Below are 16,595 nucleotides of genomic sequence, written 5' to 3' on the forward strand. Positions count from 1 at the left end.
GAAATGCGGACAACTGGTGTCAAGCCGTGTGTTGCCTTTGTCAAGCTGTAATAAGTAGGGGTAAGGACGTTAACCACCTAGGAACATCCTCCCTTAAACGTCACCTGGACCGCATTCATCAGAAGTCAGTGACAAGTTCAAAAACTTTGGATGACAGCGGAAGCAGTCCACTGACCACTAAATCCCTTCCTCTTGTAACCAAGCTCCTGCAAACCACACCACCAACTCCCTCAGTGTCAATTTCCTCCTTAGACAGGAAAGCCAATAGTCCTGCAGGTCATGTCACTGTCAAGTCTGAAGAGTTCTCTCCTGCCTGGGATTCCTCCGATGCATCCTTGAGTGTAACGCCTACTGCTGCTGGCGCTGCTGTTGTTGCTGCTGGGAGTCAATCATCATCCCAGAGGGGAAATAGGAAGACCACTTGTACTACTTCCAGTAAGCAATTGACTGTCCAACAATCCTTTGCGAGGAAGATGAAATATCACAGCAGTCATCCTGCTGCAAAGCGGATACCTCAGGCCTTGGCAGCCTGGGTGGTGAGAAACGTGTTTCCGGTATCCACCGTTAATTCACAGGGAACTAGAGACTTGATTGAGGTACTGTGTCCCCGGTACCAAATACCTTCTAGGTTCCATTTCTCTAGGCAGGCGATACCGAAAATGTACACAGACGTCAGAAAAAGAGTCACCAGTGTCCTAAAAATGCAGTTGTACCCAATGTCCTCTTAACCACGGACATGTGGACAAGTGGAGCAGGGCAGACTCAGGACTATATGACTGTGACAGCCCACTGGGTAGATGTATTGCCTCCCGCAGCAAGAACAGTAGCGGCGGCACCAGTAGCAGCATCTCGCAAACGCCAACTCGTTCCTAGGCAGGCTACGCTTTGTATCACCGCTTTCCATAAGAGGCACACAGCTGACAACCTCTTACGGAAACTGAGGAACATCATCGCAGAATGGCTTACCCCAATTGGACTCTCCTGGGGGTTTGTGACATCGGACAACGCCACCAATATTGTTCGTGCATTACATCTGGGCAAATTCCAGCACGTCCCATGTTTTGCACATACATTGAATTTGGTGGTGCAGAATTATTTAAAAAACGACAGGGGCGTACAAGAGATGCTGTCGGTGGCCCGAAGAATTGCGGGCCACTTTCGGCATTCAGCCACCGCGTGCCGAAGACTGGAGCACCAGCAAACAGTCCTGAACCTGCCCTGCCATCATCTGAAGCAAGAGGTGGTAACGAGGTGGAATTCAACCCTCTATATGCTTCAGAGGATGGAGGAGCAGCAAAAGGCCATTCAAGCCTATACATCTGCCTACGATATAGGCAAAGGAGGGGGAATGCACCTGACTCAAGCGCAGTGGAGAATGATTTCAACGTTGTGCAAGGTTCTGCAACCCTTTGAACTTGCCACACGTGAAGTCAGTTCAGACACTGCCAGCCTGAGTCAGGTCATTCCCCTCATCAGGCTTTTGCAGAAGAAGCTGGAGACATTGAAGGAGGAGCTAAAACAGAGCGATTCCGCTAGGCATGTGGGACTTGTGGATGGAGCCCTTAATTCGCTTAACCAGGATTCACGGGTGGTCAATCTGTTGAAATCAGAGCACTACATTTTGGCCACCGTGCTCGATCCTAGATTTAAAACCTACGTTGTATCTCTTTCCGGCAGACACAAGTCTGCAGAGGTTCAAAGACCTGCTGGTGAGAAAATTGTCAAGTCAAGCGGAACGTGACCCGTCAACAGCTCCTCCTTCACATTCTCCCGTAACTGGGGGTGCGAGGAAAAGGCTAAGAATTCCGAGCCCACCCGCTGGCGGTGATGCAGGGCAGTCTGGAGCGAGTGCTGACATCTGGTCCGGACTGAAGGACCTGCCAATGATTACTGACATGTCGTCTACTGTCACTGCATATGATTCTGTCACCATTGAAAGAATGGTGGAGGATTATATGAGTGACCGCATCCAAGTAGGCACGTCAGACAGTCCGTACGTATACTGGCAGGAAAAAGAGGCAATTTGGAGGCCCTTGCACAAACTGGCTTTATTTTACCTAAGTTGCCCCCCCTCCAGTGTGTACTCCGAAAGAGTGTTTAGTGCAGCCGCTCACCTTGTCAGCAATCGGCGTACGAGGTTACTTCCAGAAAATGTGGAAAAGATGATGTTCATCAAAATGAATTATAATCAATTCCTCCGTGGAGACATTCACCAGCAATTGCCTCCAGAAAGTACACAGGGTCCTGAGATGGTGGATTCCAGTGGGGACGAATTAATAATCTGTGAGGAGGGGGATGTACACAGTGAAAGGGGTGAGGAATCGGACGATGAGGAGGAGGTGGACATCTTGCCTCTGTAGAGCCAGTTTGTGCAAGGAGAGATTGATTGCTTCTTTTTTGGTGGGGGCCCAAACCAACCAGTCATCTCAGTCACAGTCGTGTGGCAGACCCTGTCGCTGAAATGATGGGTTTGTTAAAGTGTGCATGTTCTGTTTATACAACATAAGGGTGGGTGGGAGGGCCCAAGGACAATTCCATCTTGCACCTCTTTTTTCTTTCATTTTTCTTTGCATCATGTGCTGTTTGGGGACTATTTTTTTGAAGTGCCATCCTGCCTGACACTGCAGTGCCACTCCTAGATGGGCCAGGTTTTTGTGTCGGCCACTTGGGTCGCTTAGCTTAGCCATTCAGCGACCTTGGTGCACCTCTTTTTTTTCTTTGCATCATGTGCTGTTTGGGGACTATTTTTTAAATCTGACATCCTGTCTGACACTGCAGTGCCACTCCTAGATGGGCCAGGTGTTTGTGTCGGCCACTTGGGTCGCTTAGCTTAGTCATCCAGCAACCTCGGTGCAATTTTTAGGACTAAAAATAATATTGTGAGGTGTTCAGAATAGACTGGAAATGAGTGGAAATTATGGTTATTGAGGTTAACAATACTATGGGATCAAAATTATCCCCAAATTCTATGATTTAAGCTGTTTTTGAGGGGTTTTTATAAAAAAAACACCCGAATCCAAAACACACCGAATCCGACAAAAAATTTTCAGGGAGGTTTTGCCAAAACGCGTCCGAATCCAAAACACGGCTGCGGAACCGAATCCAAAACCAAAACACAAAACCCGAAAAATGTCCGGTGCACATCACTAGTTCTGATAGCGATTGATGATCTCTTCTTTCAGATCCATTTTGTAGCAGGCAGGTTATGTAGTGGATACAGTACATTTCCTTACTAAGGATCAGGGCTTGTTATTAATTTATGGTAGGTACAGTAGTGCTACTTTCCTTGCTCTGTACCGTATGTCTGGTGTAGTCTCAAAGTTTAGATCCAAGGGGGTAATTCTGAGTTGATCGCAGCAGCAATTTTGGCCCTCATTCCGAGTTGTTCGCTCGCAAGCTGCTTTTAGCAGCTTTGCACACGCTAAGCCGCCGCCTACTGGGAGTGAATCTTAGCTTATCAAAATTGCGAACGAAAGATTAGCAAAATTGCGAATAGACACTTCTTAGCAGTTTCTGAGTAGCTCCACACTTACTCGGCAACTGCGATCAGTTCAGTCAGTTTCGTTCCTGGTTTGACGTCAAAAACACTCCCAGCGTTCGGCCAGACACTCCTCCGTTTCTCCAGCCACTCCCGCGTTTTTCCCAGAAACTGTAGCGTTTTTTCGCACACACCCATAAAACGGCCAGTTTCCGCCCAGAAACACCCACTTCCTGTCAATCACATTACGATCATCAGAACGAAGAAAAAACCTTGTAATGCCGTGAGTAAAATACCTAACTGCATAGCAAATTTACTTGGCGCAGTCGCACTGCGGACATTGCGCATGCGCATTAGCGACTAATCGCTCCGTTGCGAGAAAAATATAACGAACGAACAACTCGGAATGACCCCCTTTGATAGCAGTTGGGCAAAACCATGTGCACTGCAGGGGGGGGAAGCAGATATAACATGTGCAGAGAGAGTTAAATTTGGGTGGGGTGTATTCAATCTGCAATCTAAATTGCAATGTAAAAATAAAGCAGCCAGTACTATTTACCCTGCACAGAAACAAAATACCCCACCCAAATCTAACTCACTCTGCACATGTTACATCTGCCTCCCCTGCCCAATTGCTAACAAACTTGCTGCTGCGATCAACTCAGAATTACCCCCCCATGTGGGAGTGTGATACGCACCCATGTTCTGAGCTACTTTGTATTGTACCATTTTACTGGCTTTGTAAGCTGTTTATAATGTTAAGAATATGTTTTACTTTTTTAGGCCATTAAGCTTTAAGCTACTATCTATTCTATGCACTTACTGAAAAGTGTTATTGGAACCTGTATGTAAGCAATGGTATTGTGTAAATTAAAAAAAATAAAAATCTGCATTTAGCGGCTTGACAGGAGCTGTTAATGTGTGATTTGTGTAGCTAAGACTGTATGTATAATGCTGTTTACCTTTCTTGCTAGGATTTGAAGACCGTCCTGTCTCTCCCTCAGTACCCAGGGGACTTCCTGCACCCTGTGGTTTATGCATGCACCGCCGTTATGTTGTTGTGTCTGTTCGCCTCTATTATCACCTACATTGTGCATCACAGGTAGGAAGCTTCTTTTTATACATTACCTTCATATGTGTAATTATGCTATTTTCTTGAATTGCTTTTTAAATTGCACAGTCTGTAATATGCTGAAGACAATGCTCAACTTGTGCGCTATGATGACTGTGGCGCTGAAGTGAGGCTATTTCTCTAAGCACAATAATGCTCATTGTTTCCCAACTCGAGATGTATGATGGTTACTGACGATCTGAAAGCATCCTGAATATTTTAGCAGTAAAACAGTGTTTGCTGTGTACAATGAATACTGTTAAAACTGATATACATACACCATACCTCCCAACTTTGAAAGGGGAGGAAGAGGGATCCCTGCGCGGCAAATCCGCGTGCGACCCGAAAAGGGGGCGTGGCATCGACTGCGTGGGCGTGGATGAGCGCCACGGACCGATTTTCTGCATTTTGGTGGCGTGCCCAGCGCTCCCCAAGCAGCTGGGCAGCCCCCTGCTCCCCTCCCAGCATTGAATAGATGTTGGGAGGGGATCACCGGCTGCATAGCAAAGCAGCGGGTGATCACAGCCTCCCCCAACTGCCCCCCCTGCCCGCGGGACACTGCGCCCCGTGGGAGGGACAGCGGGACAGTGTCTGAATAGCGGGACTGTCCCTCTGAAATCGGGACAGTTGGGAGGTATGCATACACTTTTCATCTATGCCCAATGGATGAAGTTTATCCATTCAACAGGAAGCTAGATTGTGCTTGTGAATACCGGCTCTGCCTTCAGTCTGTGTCAGTGAATGTTTGCTCCCACAATGGGCTGATTCTGAGTTGAGAGTAATTTTGCATCAGAGCAAAACCATGTTGCACTGCAGGTGGGGCAGATAAAAAATGTTCAAAGAGATTTACTTGTGAGAGGGGCATGCCAAACTTAAATATAAATTACAATTAAAGATAAAGCTGTCCAGCATGTGTGTATTTACGCTGCATGCAAAAATAATAAATGTACTGGAACGCTTGCAGTGCAACATGGTTTGTCCAAGTGCAAGGTTACTTGCTCCCAACTCAGACTCAGACCCTGTATGTGAATGCGAGATATATGTTTTAATTATACTTTTTACTGGCCTCACTAAATTGTCCTCCTGGTCATAACTCATGACATCATATAACAACACCGTTACAAAATATTATGGACAGAAAGGAAAAAGATTACATAATCCCCACGATATCCAGGCTGACAACCTTCAGCCAAGGGACAATACAGAAGCCTCTTATGCAAAATAATAATCCATAATGTACACGCTAACCGGTGCACAGCAGAAGATAGCATTGGCTGCATTTTCATTATATTGCAATGTAAGGTATGACAGGCACGATTTGTTCTCTCATAGAGCTCTGCATCCCCACAACTGGCACATCATAAACAGAACAATGGCCCTCATTCCGAGTTGTTCGCTCACTAGCCCCTTTTCGCAGCATTGCACACGCTAAGCCGCCGCCCACTGGGAGTGTATCTTAGCTTAGCAGAATTGCGAAAAAAAGATTCTCAAAATTGCGAATAGAAATTTCTAAGCAGTTTCTGAGTAGCTCGACACTTACTCTGCCACTGCGATCAGTTCAGTCAGTTTCGTTCCTGGTTTGATGTCACAAACACACCCAGCGTTCGCCCAGGCACTCCCCCATTTCTTCAGACACTCCCGCGTTTTTCCCAGAAACTGCAGCGTTTTTTCACACACACCCATAAAACGTCCAGTTTTTGCCCAGAAACACCCACTTCCTGTCAATCACATTACGATCACCAGAACGAAGAAAAATCCTTGTAATGCCGTGAGTAAAATACCTAACTTTTGAGTAAAATAACTAAGCGCATGCGCTCTGCGAACCTTGCACATGCGCAGTAAGCGACTAATCGCAATATAGAGAAAATCGGCAACGAGCGAACAACTCGGAATGAGTCACTTATTACAACAGTACTCTGTTACTCTGCTGATAGAATATGCATCCAAAAATTGTATATGGCTACTTATACACACTGGAGTATAAATGCATGCCATAGTATAAACAGTATTTCCAAATCGTATTTGTACAGTGAAAAAATATATATTTATGCTGCCCTGGTAATAAACTAATTAAGCAATAAACCGGCAATAAAACAAGTTGTGCTAGTAAACTAAATATATGCTCACAGCAAGGGAGAATATCAGCTCGCAGCTAAATAAGGCGGCTCTGTCATCTTAATGAAATCAATTAGTCTCATCACAGTGTAGAAATATTACGTTTAAAAAATTTTTTTAATACAGAATATAATCTATAAGTAACATGTAATCCATGTGATCCACAGACTTTCCTGTATTAAGTGATTGACAGATGTTCATACCAGACAGTGGGGATTTTATGTATAATGGGGCTAATGCGGAGGTGAATGTCAATTAGACATCACAGTGCAAAAGCCTCAGAATGCCCACTGTAGTCTTCTGTGATCCTCAGGTCACTAGGATGTCTGGGAAAATGACGCTGCAGAGGCCAGTAAATCTGCATCGGAAGACACATACTCTTGCCTTGGCACATCTACTAAACAGGGCCGACAAGCCCTCAGTTTGTAAAACACTCCCCGTTGCCACCCCTGCTCCACCTCTAAACAACCGCAACCTGTCAAACATACTGCAACGTTCAGGACGAGATCTGCACATACACATGAGCAAACCAGGGACGTGCAGTCAGGGGAGGCCTCCCCTGTCTAATGATTAAAATAATACAAAGAAGTATATGTTTTAGACTTTGTATTATTTCAATAATTTTTACATTGTAAATATTGTTTTAAATGTGTGTCGGAAGCACCACTCTCGGTGCCTCCCGCTATTAATGTAAAATGGCCGGAAGCGGGGGGCGGGGCTAAGCAATGAGCAGCGAAAGCCCATTAAAAAAAGCACCTGAAGCGGCACTTACTATAAGTGCCTCTTTGACAGGGGCGTCACAGTTAGCTGTGATTGGGCAGTGGTAGGAAGTAGCACTAAGCTGTGCAGCGTCCAGAGCCGGACGCTCCCCCCCCCCTCCCTCCCTCCTTCCACCCGGCACCTGAGCACACCTTATCCCCTCCGGCGGCGGCACCCTCACACACCCGCCTAGCTGTACACACCCTCAAAAGGAGGATGACGGACGCTGCCAGCAGCAGTACCTCCGTCTGGACACTGCTCTGCTCGCGGCTGTCTCAGCTCCCACGCCGCGCTCGTCCCGCTCGTCCATCGTGAGGAGCCCTGAGTGGAGCTGACACTGAGCTGGGGAGCTGCCCGCTACAGTCTGACTGTGCTGAAGGGTCCATGCACTGCTGCTGGAGCTCCGGCCGAGGTTAGGAGATCACTACCCAGGTGCGGGCTGCACAGGGAAGGGGGGTTATGGGGTGTGCATGTGGAGGGACAGTGGGAGTAGGGTGCGTGCTGGGGGTAGTGGATTATTGGGTGTATGTAAGGGAACAGGGGGACTAGCTTATGTGTTGGGGTAGAGGGTTGTATGTGGGAAGACTAGGGTTTGGAAGGTGGTGGTAGAGTTTATGGGTTTTATGTGAGGAGACAGAGGGATTAGGGTGTGTGAGTGGTAGAGGGATATGAGGTGTATGTGGGAGGACAGAGTGCTGGGTATATTGGAGCAGAGGGATATTTATTGTATGTGGGGGCCCGGGGACAGGGGGAGTAGGATATGTTGTGGGGTAGAGGGGTATGCAGTGTATGTGGTAAGACATTGGAAGTAGGTTGTGCAGGGAGATGCGTTGTATGTAGGGGGGCAGGGGGAGTAGGGTGTGTATAGATGATATGGAGATAAAGGTTGGATATGGGGCGATGAGGGGCATATGTGAGCCTGAGAGATATGGGGGGTGGGGGGGGGAGAGATGAGGCTGGAGTGAGATGAGAAAATGGCCGACAGCCTGTACCTACCTACATCGGAGGATGGGGGTCCCAAAAAATGTATGTGTACCGGGCCCCAAAATTACTGTTGCCGACCCTGGGTGCGATCCCCTCTCCTCTCCCAATTTCTCCGGCCCCACTTCTGTCACTGGCTCCCAGTGGCTGACCAGCCTCCACCTGGAGCCCTGTCACAAGGCAACACAGCAGTAACTGTGCACCGCGGGCCGTGGCCTGCCCCCCGTCAGACTGCTGTGCACTCATCATCCAGCGCGGCCCTATACAGGCGGAGTGGCGGAACTAAGGAGTGCTGGAGGACGAGCAGCCACAACACAGGGAGCAGGTTAGTTTACTTTCTTTGTTACTGATTGCGGCAGGAGGCGGCGGTTGGCCGGTATTGGCGGGGGAGAGTGGTGGGGACTTCAGTTTGACATGGGATAAGGTTTCCCAGGGACCCACATGCTATACTTCTGGAAGATAGGTACAGTAAAAACTTCCTCCTAGTATCACCCTCTCCCTGTTACCCTCTACTGTCACCCACTGCTGTCACAATCTCCCTGGTGTCAACCTCTCCCTGTTACCCTCTACTGTCACCCACTGTTGTCACCCTCTCTTAATATCCCTGGCGTCACATAATGCTGTCACCCTCTCCCTGGAGTAGCCCTCTCCCCAGCCAGGGCCGGTTCTGGGGCTCTGTGCGCCCCGGGCGGCAATGGGGGGCGTGGCTTCGTACAGTGGGCATGGTCATTTACGCCCCCTGTACAGACTGAAATGATGTGCGGTGCGCGATGACGTCATCGCGCACCACACAGTAAAGGACCTCTCCACGAAGGGAAACTAGACGCGTACGCGTCTAGTTTCCCTTCACAGCGGCCAGCGGCAGCGGGGGGCACAGCAGCAGCGGATCTTGCCCTGGTGCGGCGCCCTCCGGAAGGCGGCGCCCCGGGCAAGAGTCCTGCCGGAAGTGACGCGCGTTTCGCTGGGAGGAGCTTGTTCACAGGATCGTCTGGACCAGGCTTATGTCTGAAAGGGGTCGAACCGGGAATTTCCCAGGTCTCAGGTTTAGTGTGAAAGGGGTCTCCAGCAAAAACTCGGGATTTTTCAAAGATGAAAAACACGGGACTGAGCAGGGAAATTCCCGGGTCATATGTCTGAAAGGGGTATTAGTCTTAGTAAATAGGGCCTAATTCGGACCTGATCGCTTGCTAGCAGTTTTTTGCAGCGCTGCGATCAGATAGTCGCCGTCTACGGGGGAGTGTATTTTAGCTGTGCAAGTGTGAGAATGCATGTGCATCCGAGCAGTACAAAAAAATCCTTTGCAGTTTCTGAGTAGCCCAGGACTTACTCAGCCGCTGCGATCACTTCAGCCTGCCCGGGACCGGAATTGATGTCAGACACCTGCCCTGCAAACGTTTGGACACACCTGCGTTTTTCCAACCACTCCCTGAAAACGGTCGGTTACCACCCACAAACGCCCTCTTCCTGTCAGTCTCCTTGCGATCGGCTGTGTGAATGGACTCTTCGTAAAACCCATTGCACAGCAACGATCCGCTTTGTACCCGAGCAACACGCCTGCTCATTGCGGTGCATACGATTTGCGCAGTTCTGACCTGATCGCAACGCAGCGAAAAAAGCTAGCATACGATCAGGTCAGAATTACCCCCATAGACCTTCATTCATATCAGATCTTATAAAAATTGCATTGAAGAAGGAAGCATGGTTTTAGGTGGTTGATAGTGATTGGAGAGTGCTGTGGGGAAACATTTAAATGTACGAAAGATGCATCTGTGGACGAATAGATAGATGTACGGTTTGAAGTATGTTGATCTGTTAATGTCCAGAGCATTTCAGTAGCAGTGGCAGATACGACGACAGTAAAGTTGAGGAAGGCAATTGTAAATGCATGCTGTGCATCATGGGAGATGATGTCATGCCGAAGTGACTCACTTCCTGTTTGTCTCCTGTTACTTCCACTTGGTGTCTGACTCATGCTGAGTAAAGACCTGTATTACACTGATGCTGCAAGAGTCGTCCTGATTTTGTTGTTACACATCTACATGGTGTCAGAACTGGGATGCCATGGCACAAGGTCTCAGGAGAATAGATCCGCTGATATTTGATGAAAATGTGGCTGACAACTGGCTGAGGTATAAAAGCGAATGGCATGTATACTCCATAGCAGGCCTTTCAGACAAATAAAAAAATGTCCAGGCATACACACTGCTGAACCTCGCAGGCACCGATGCTGTGGACAAATCAGATTCTTTTATATATGCTGACGGAGAATACAGAGAGGATCCTGACATCCTAATTGCAAAGTTTGAAGAGATCTGCATGCCTGTAAAGAATGTAATTATTGACAGGCATGTTTTCAACAGCACAAACCAAGAGAGTGATGACACTATACCGTCCGACGTCTCCACGCTAAAGCTGCTGGCAAAGAAGTGCAATTTTGGTATCCTCACAGAGGAGCTCATCCGTGACAGAATTGTATGGGGTATAAGCAGCGACAAGGTACATGCACAGCTGCTGCGGGAGAAGGGCCTCACATTAGAAACTGCCATAAATATCTGTATGTTAAATGAGCAGTCTGAAAAGGGCACAAGGGAACTAAGAAAGGACGCTGAGGTGTGTGTCATGGCGGCCGTTCCACGCCGATCCTCCAGTGTGGGAACTGCATGGCACAGCACCCACCTGACAAACAACGCTGCCCCGCTTATGATAAACGATGTAATGCATGTGGCAAATGGAATCATTTTGCAAGGTGCTGCCGCTCCAAAGATCAAACTTCCATAAAGCGACAGTCTGAGTGGCGTTATAGCCGCTCACCCCGGCAGATTAACCAAGTTCAAACAGAGCCAGGGTTTGAATCGGTTCGCATGACAGTTTGTGATAGTGTAGACCACTTGGATGAAAAGGGCGAAATATTTATCAAACTGAGAACAAAGCATACGAACAAGGTGGCCATAGTCAAAATAGACTCAGGTACAATGTCATATCCTACAAACAACTACGTGAAATAGATCCAACTGCACAGATCAACTTGTTAGCTTATGGTGGCCAGATCATCAGCACACTGGGTACCACAAAGCTAAAGTTTCCCCGTGCTGATTTGCTATTTCACATTGAGGATCAAAAGGTTAAACCACTGCTAGGCCTCCCTGACATATGAAGCTAGGCCCTCTGCTAGGCCTCCCTGACAGTATGAAGCTAGGCCTTCTCACATTGGGGCCTGAGGTACACGCAATACAGATGACCGTCCCAGAGATAAAAGACTTTCAGGATTTGTTTGATTGCAGTACACTTGGCAAGCTTCCTGTTGTGTACTATATGAGGCTGGATGACTCCATTGTACCTACTGTCTGTGCCCCCTGGAGGGTCCCTATCGCAATGAAAGACAAAATCATTAAAGAGATCCACAGAATGACTCAATTGGGTGTCATTGCCCCCATAGAGGAAGCAACACAGTGGGTGTCCACCATGATGGCCGCATCAAAAAAGGATGGGACTGTACGTCTTTGTATTGATCCAGTACACTTGAACAAAGCACTGCTGCATCCATATCACCCTCTCCGCACCATCGAACAAGTGATTGCTGATATGCCAGGTGCCACAGTTTTCAGTACCCTAGATGCAAAGTGCGGATTCTGGCAAATTCCTTTGGACAGAGCTTTGTCCCTGCTCACCGCTTTCATGACCCTGATAGGGCGGTATGTCTTCCTTCGCATGCCCTATGGAATCACTACGGGCAGTGAGGTCTTCCAGCGTCGCATGGAGCAACTGTTTGCAGGCTATCCCTGTGAAATCACCGTCGATGACATCCTGGTGTGGAGCCACACCAAGGAAGAACACAACCAGCGAATGCACCAGGTGCTTGAACGGGCCTGTGCTTTGAACCTCAAGCTTAACCCAGACAAATGCAAGTTTAGAGTTACAGAAGTGGCGTACGTTGACCACGTGCTCACTAGTCAAGGCGTCAAACCGAATAAAATCACTGCCATCCAGCAAATGCCGCTTCCGGCTGACCAGCAGGCACTGCAGCGCTTCCTGGGGATGACCAACTACCTGTCTAAATTTGTTCCGCAATACAGTGAAACCACAGCACCTTTGCGGCAGCGCCTCCACCAGGACTCAGAATGGTGCTGGCTGGACGCACACATGGCTGCTATAGATCGATTGAAGACCATGCTGACAAATCCACCGGTCCTGCAATACTTGTATGATCCGGTAGTCCTCTCTGCCGATGCTTCACAGAGTGGTCTAGAGGCCGTGTGCCTCCAACACTGCAGACTGGTGGCTTTTGCTTCCAGGGCTCTCACTGACACTGAAACCAGGTATGCACAAATTGAGAAAGAACTGTTGGCACTGGTGTTCGCCTGCAACTGTTTCCATGACTTCATCTATGGCCGTCCTGTTACGGTGGAAACCGACCATCAGCCTCTCATCAACATACTGAAGAAGCCCATTCACTCTACTTCCTCCGGTATTCAGGGCATGATGTTAAAGCTGCAGCGGTACAACCTGGATGTCATATATAAGCGAGGTAAAGAAATGTACATTGCTGATGCTCTGTCTTGAGCCTTCCTTTCGACTGCTGACATGAATGCTGCTGAGGATTACTATGAGGTCATGGCTGTGGAGGTGCTCCCTACCAAGCGTCTGGAAGAGCTGCATGCTGCTAGACTTGCGAATGATCTTTGCCAGCGTCTCTCTGCTGTAATTCTCAATGGCTGGCGATCCTCTTCCAAGGAACTGCTGCACTGCCTTCGCTCCTTCTACTGTATGAGAGATGAGCTCAACGTGTCTGATGGTGTCATCCTGCGGGGTCATCTCTTCGTGATTCCGGCTGTCCTTCAGATGTTCTACACCCAGCAGATGCACCAGGGCCATCCCGGCCTGGAGTCTACCAAGCGTAGGGCCCATGAAAATACATTCTGGCCCTCCATGTACGGTGACATTGACCGTGCTGTTTTGTTTTGTGCACCCTGCAATGCCTTGCATCCAAACCTGTCACGGGAGCCCAAGCTACTTCATGACATTCCTGATCTTCCGTGGTCCATTCTTGCGGCTGATCTATTCGAATGGAGGGGGAAGGAGTACCTGGTACTAGTTGACTCCTATTCAGGATGGTTCGCGATAAACTGCTTGCCCAGCACCACAAGTCAAATGGTCATTGCAAAGCTGAAGAGACACTTTGCAGCACATGGCACCCACAGTAGCTGATCATGGATAACGCCATGCAATTCAAGAGTAGGGAGTTCAAGGACTATGGGAATACATGAGACTTCCAGCACATCACTAATACTCCACACTACCCACAGTCAAATGGATTGGAAGAGCGTGCAGTCCGCTCTGCAAAGCACCTAATGGAGAAGGGTGCACGAGATGGATCGGACATATACTTGGCACTGTTAAACTTGAGAAACACGCCCCGAGATGGACTTCCATCCCCTGCACAGTGCCTGCACAGGCATCCCAATGGCAAAGCAGCTCCTGCAACCCAGAGTAGAGCCCTAGGTATGGGAGAACATCAGCAAGTGCAGAATGGCTGCCAAAGCTTCTTATGACAGATCAGCGTACCGCCTGCCCCCACTGTCTCCAGGCCAGCCTGTCCGCATGCAAACCGAGCAAGGATTTGACAGAATGGCGGTGGCTCAGCATCCTGCAGGTCGTCCAAATAGCTACGTAGTACAGTCTGATAATGTCCTTTATGAACGCAACCACCACCATCTGTTAAGTGTACCTGAAGAAAGCTCTACACAGCCTGACTCATCAGTTTCTACCCCAGCTGCAACCAATGTCAGTGATGATTCGCATTGAATGAACAGTCCTTCCTCGGAGACAACTTCTGAAGTAATAGAGCCCTCTGGTGTCACAGCGGACATGCCTATAGGTTCCTAGTGTACCATTACCATATTGGGCCGTGTGTCCAAACCCAACCCAAAGTTCCAAGACTTTATTGTATAATGTCTTTTCTTTTGTTCACGCCTAACATTATCACATTGTTGCATTTGTTTCATCTGTGTTCTGCATCCTTCCAGATTGAAAGGGGCAGGGCCGGTGTAAGGTCTCTCTGCATCCTAGGCAAAGTTTCAGCCTAGCGCCCCCTAATTTACAACCCCCCATGTACTGTCTGTGGTCCCGCAGAAACCCCCGTGGGTTACTTACCTTATGTTGTTTTCCCTCATAATTGCCATGGTTCCTCTTACAGTTGGCACTAGCATTACAGCGACACTGTTGGGTGCAGACATGTTGTCAGGTGCTGCTGGAGAGCCGGGATCTAGGGCCATGCAGGAGGTGAATCAGGGCTATGAGGAGCTGCTGTGGGAGTGTCCCTCGGGAGCCATAGTTACAACTGCCTCCTATGTGCATTCACATGACTTGATGATACACATGTCGGCACGGAGGAAGCGCTGAGGCACTATGCAGCACATCCTGATAGCGGTAGCAGTACCTGATTAGACCTGCTGCCAGCGCAGTGTAAAAGGAGGATGTCTCGTACAGAGACATCCTTCAATTTATTGCTTGATGAATTTAGTGGCGCCCTCCAAGTGCCGGCGCCCCTATGCAGCCTCCTAAAGCTGCCTAATGGAAGAGCTGGCCCTGGAAAGGGGGGATGTAATTGCATGCTGTGCATCACGGGAGATGATGTCACGCCCAGGTAGCTCACTTCCTGTTTGTCTCCTGTTACTTCCACTTGGTGTCTGACTCATGCTGAGTAAAGACCTGTATTACACTGATGCTGCAAGTGTGGTCCTGATTTTGTTGTTACACATCTACAGCAATGATCTACTTTGAGAGGGAGTTTTTGAAAGTAGCTTGTTACTCAAAATGTGGTAGACTGTAGACTTTGAGAAAAATAAATAGATTGATTTAAGTATTGTTGCTAAAATGTGTTTGAGATGTGGTACTGCCAGATCAGGACAGAAGAAGGAAGAAATTGGGGAAAGAAGTTATTGCAGAAAGGTGTAAAGCTATTGAAAATGAGTAGACCTGATATTTCTGAGGACGCTTCCTTATTTTATGGTGCAAAGAGGTTAAAGCAGTGGAGGAGAGATTGCAGGTGATGCTCTGACAGGGAAAGGGGTAACAAAGAGATCAGGTTACAATTTCCAGTCTCCTGTCCATCTGTCCCTAATTGCTAAATGTTGTAAGTAGAGATGAGCGGGTTCGGTTAGTCGAGATCCGAACCCCCCTGAACTTCCCGTGGTTTACACGGGTCCGAGGCAGCATCGGTTCTTCCCGCCTAACATGCAAAACCAAAACGGGGGAAAACGTCATCATCCCGCTGTCAGATTCTTACGAGATTTGGATTCCATATAAAGAGCCGCGCGTCCCCACCATTTTCATTCGTGCATTGTCGATTGAGCGGAGAGGACGTGGCTACGTTCTCTGCCTGAAAAGCTCAATATCTGTGCTCAGTGTGCTGCATTGTGGGGACCAGTATATAGTAGTACAGTGCTGCATTGTGGTGACCACCAGTATATAGTAGTACAGTACAGTTGTCCATTGCTGTATCTTGCTGCTCCATGTCAGACTCCGTTCTATTCTCCGGATCAGTGCTCAATATCTGTGCTGCATTGTGGGGACCAGTATATAGTAGTACGTGCTGCATTGTGGTGACCACCAGTATATAGTAGTACAGTACAGTTGTCCATTGCTGTATCTTGCAGCTCCGTGTCAGACTCAGTTCTATTCTCCTGATCAGTGCTCAATATCTGTGCTGCATTGTGGGGACCAGTATATAGTAGTACAGTGCTGCATTGTGGTGACCACCAGTATATAGTAGTACAGTACAGTTGTCCATTGCTGTATCTTGCTGCTCCATGTCAGACTCCGTTCTATTCTCCGGATCAGTGCTCAATATCTGTGCTGCATTGTGGGGACCAGTATATAGTAGTACGTGCTGCATTGTGGTGACCACCAGTATATAGTAGTACAGTACAGTTGTCCATTGCTGTATCTTGCAGCTCCGTTTCAGACTCAGTTCTATTCTCCGGATCAGTGCTCTATATCTGTGCTGCATTGTGGGGACCAGTATATAGTAGTACAGTGCTGCATTGTGGTGACCACCAGTATATAGTAGTACAGTACAGTTGTCCATTGCTGTATCTTGCAGCTCCGTGTTAGACTCCGTTCTATTCTCCGGACCAGTGCTCAATATCTTTG

At 48.3% G+C, this 16,595-nt stretch overlaps 1 protein-coding gene across 1 annotated transcript in view; it reads left to right on the forward strand.

The window, feature by feature from the left end:
* Positions 1-16,595, forward strand: part of ADGRA1 (adhesion G protein-coupled receptor A1) — a 1,405,372-nt gene that overhangs the window by 1,184,643 nt on the left and 204,134 nt on the right. Inside the window, exon 15 of the mRNA XM_063962017.1 lies at positions 4,453-4,580. Coding sequence (XP_063818087.1) covers positions 4,453-4,580 — 128 coding nt within the window. The remainder of the gene's footprint in view (positions 1-4,452; positions 4,581-16,595) is intronic.

Source organism: Pseudophryne corroboree, chromosome 3 (assembly GCF_028390025.1).
Source record: "Pseudophryne corroboree isolate aPseCor3 chromosome 3, aPseCor3.hap2, whole genome shotgun sequence".
Lineage (NCBI taxonomy): Eukaryota > Metazoa > Chordata > Amphibia > Anura > Myobatrachidae > Pseudophryne > Pseudophryne corroboree.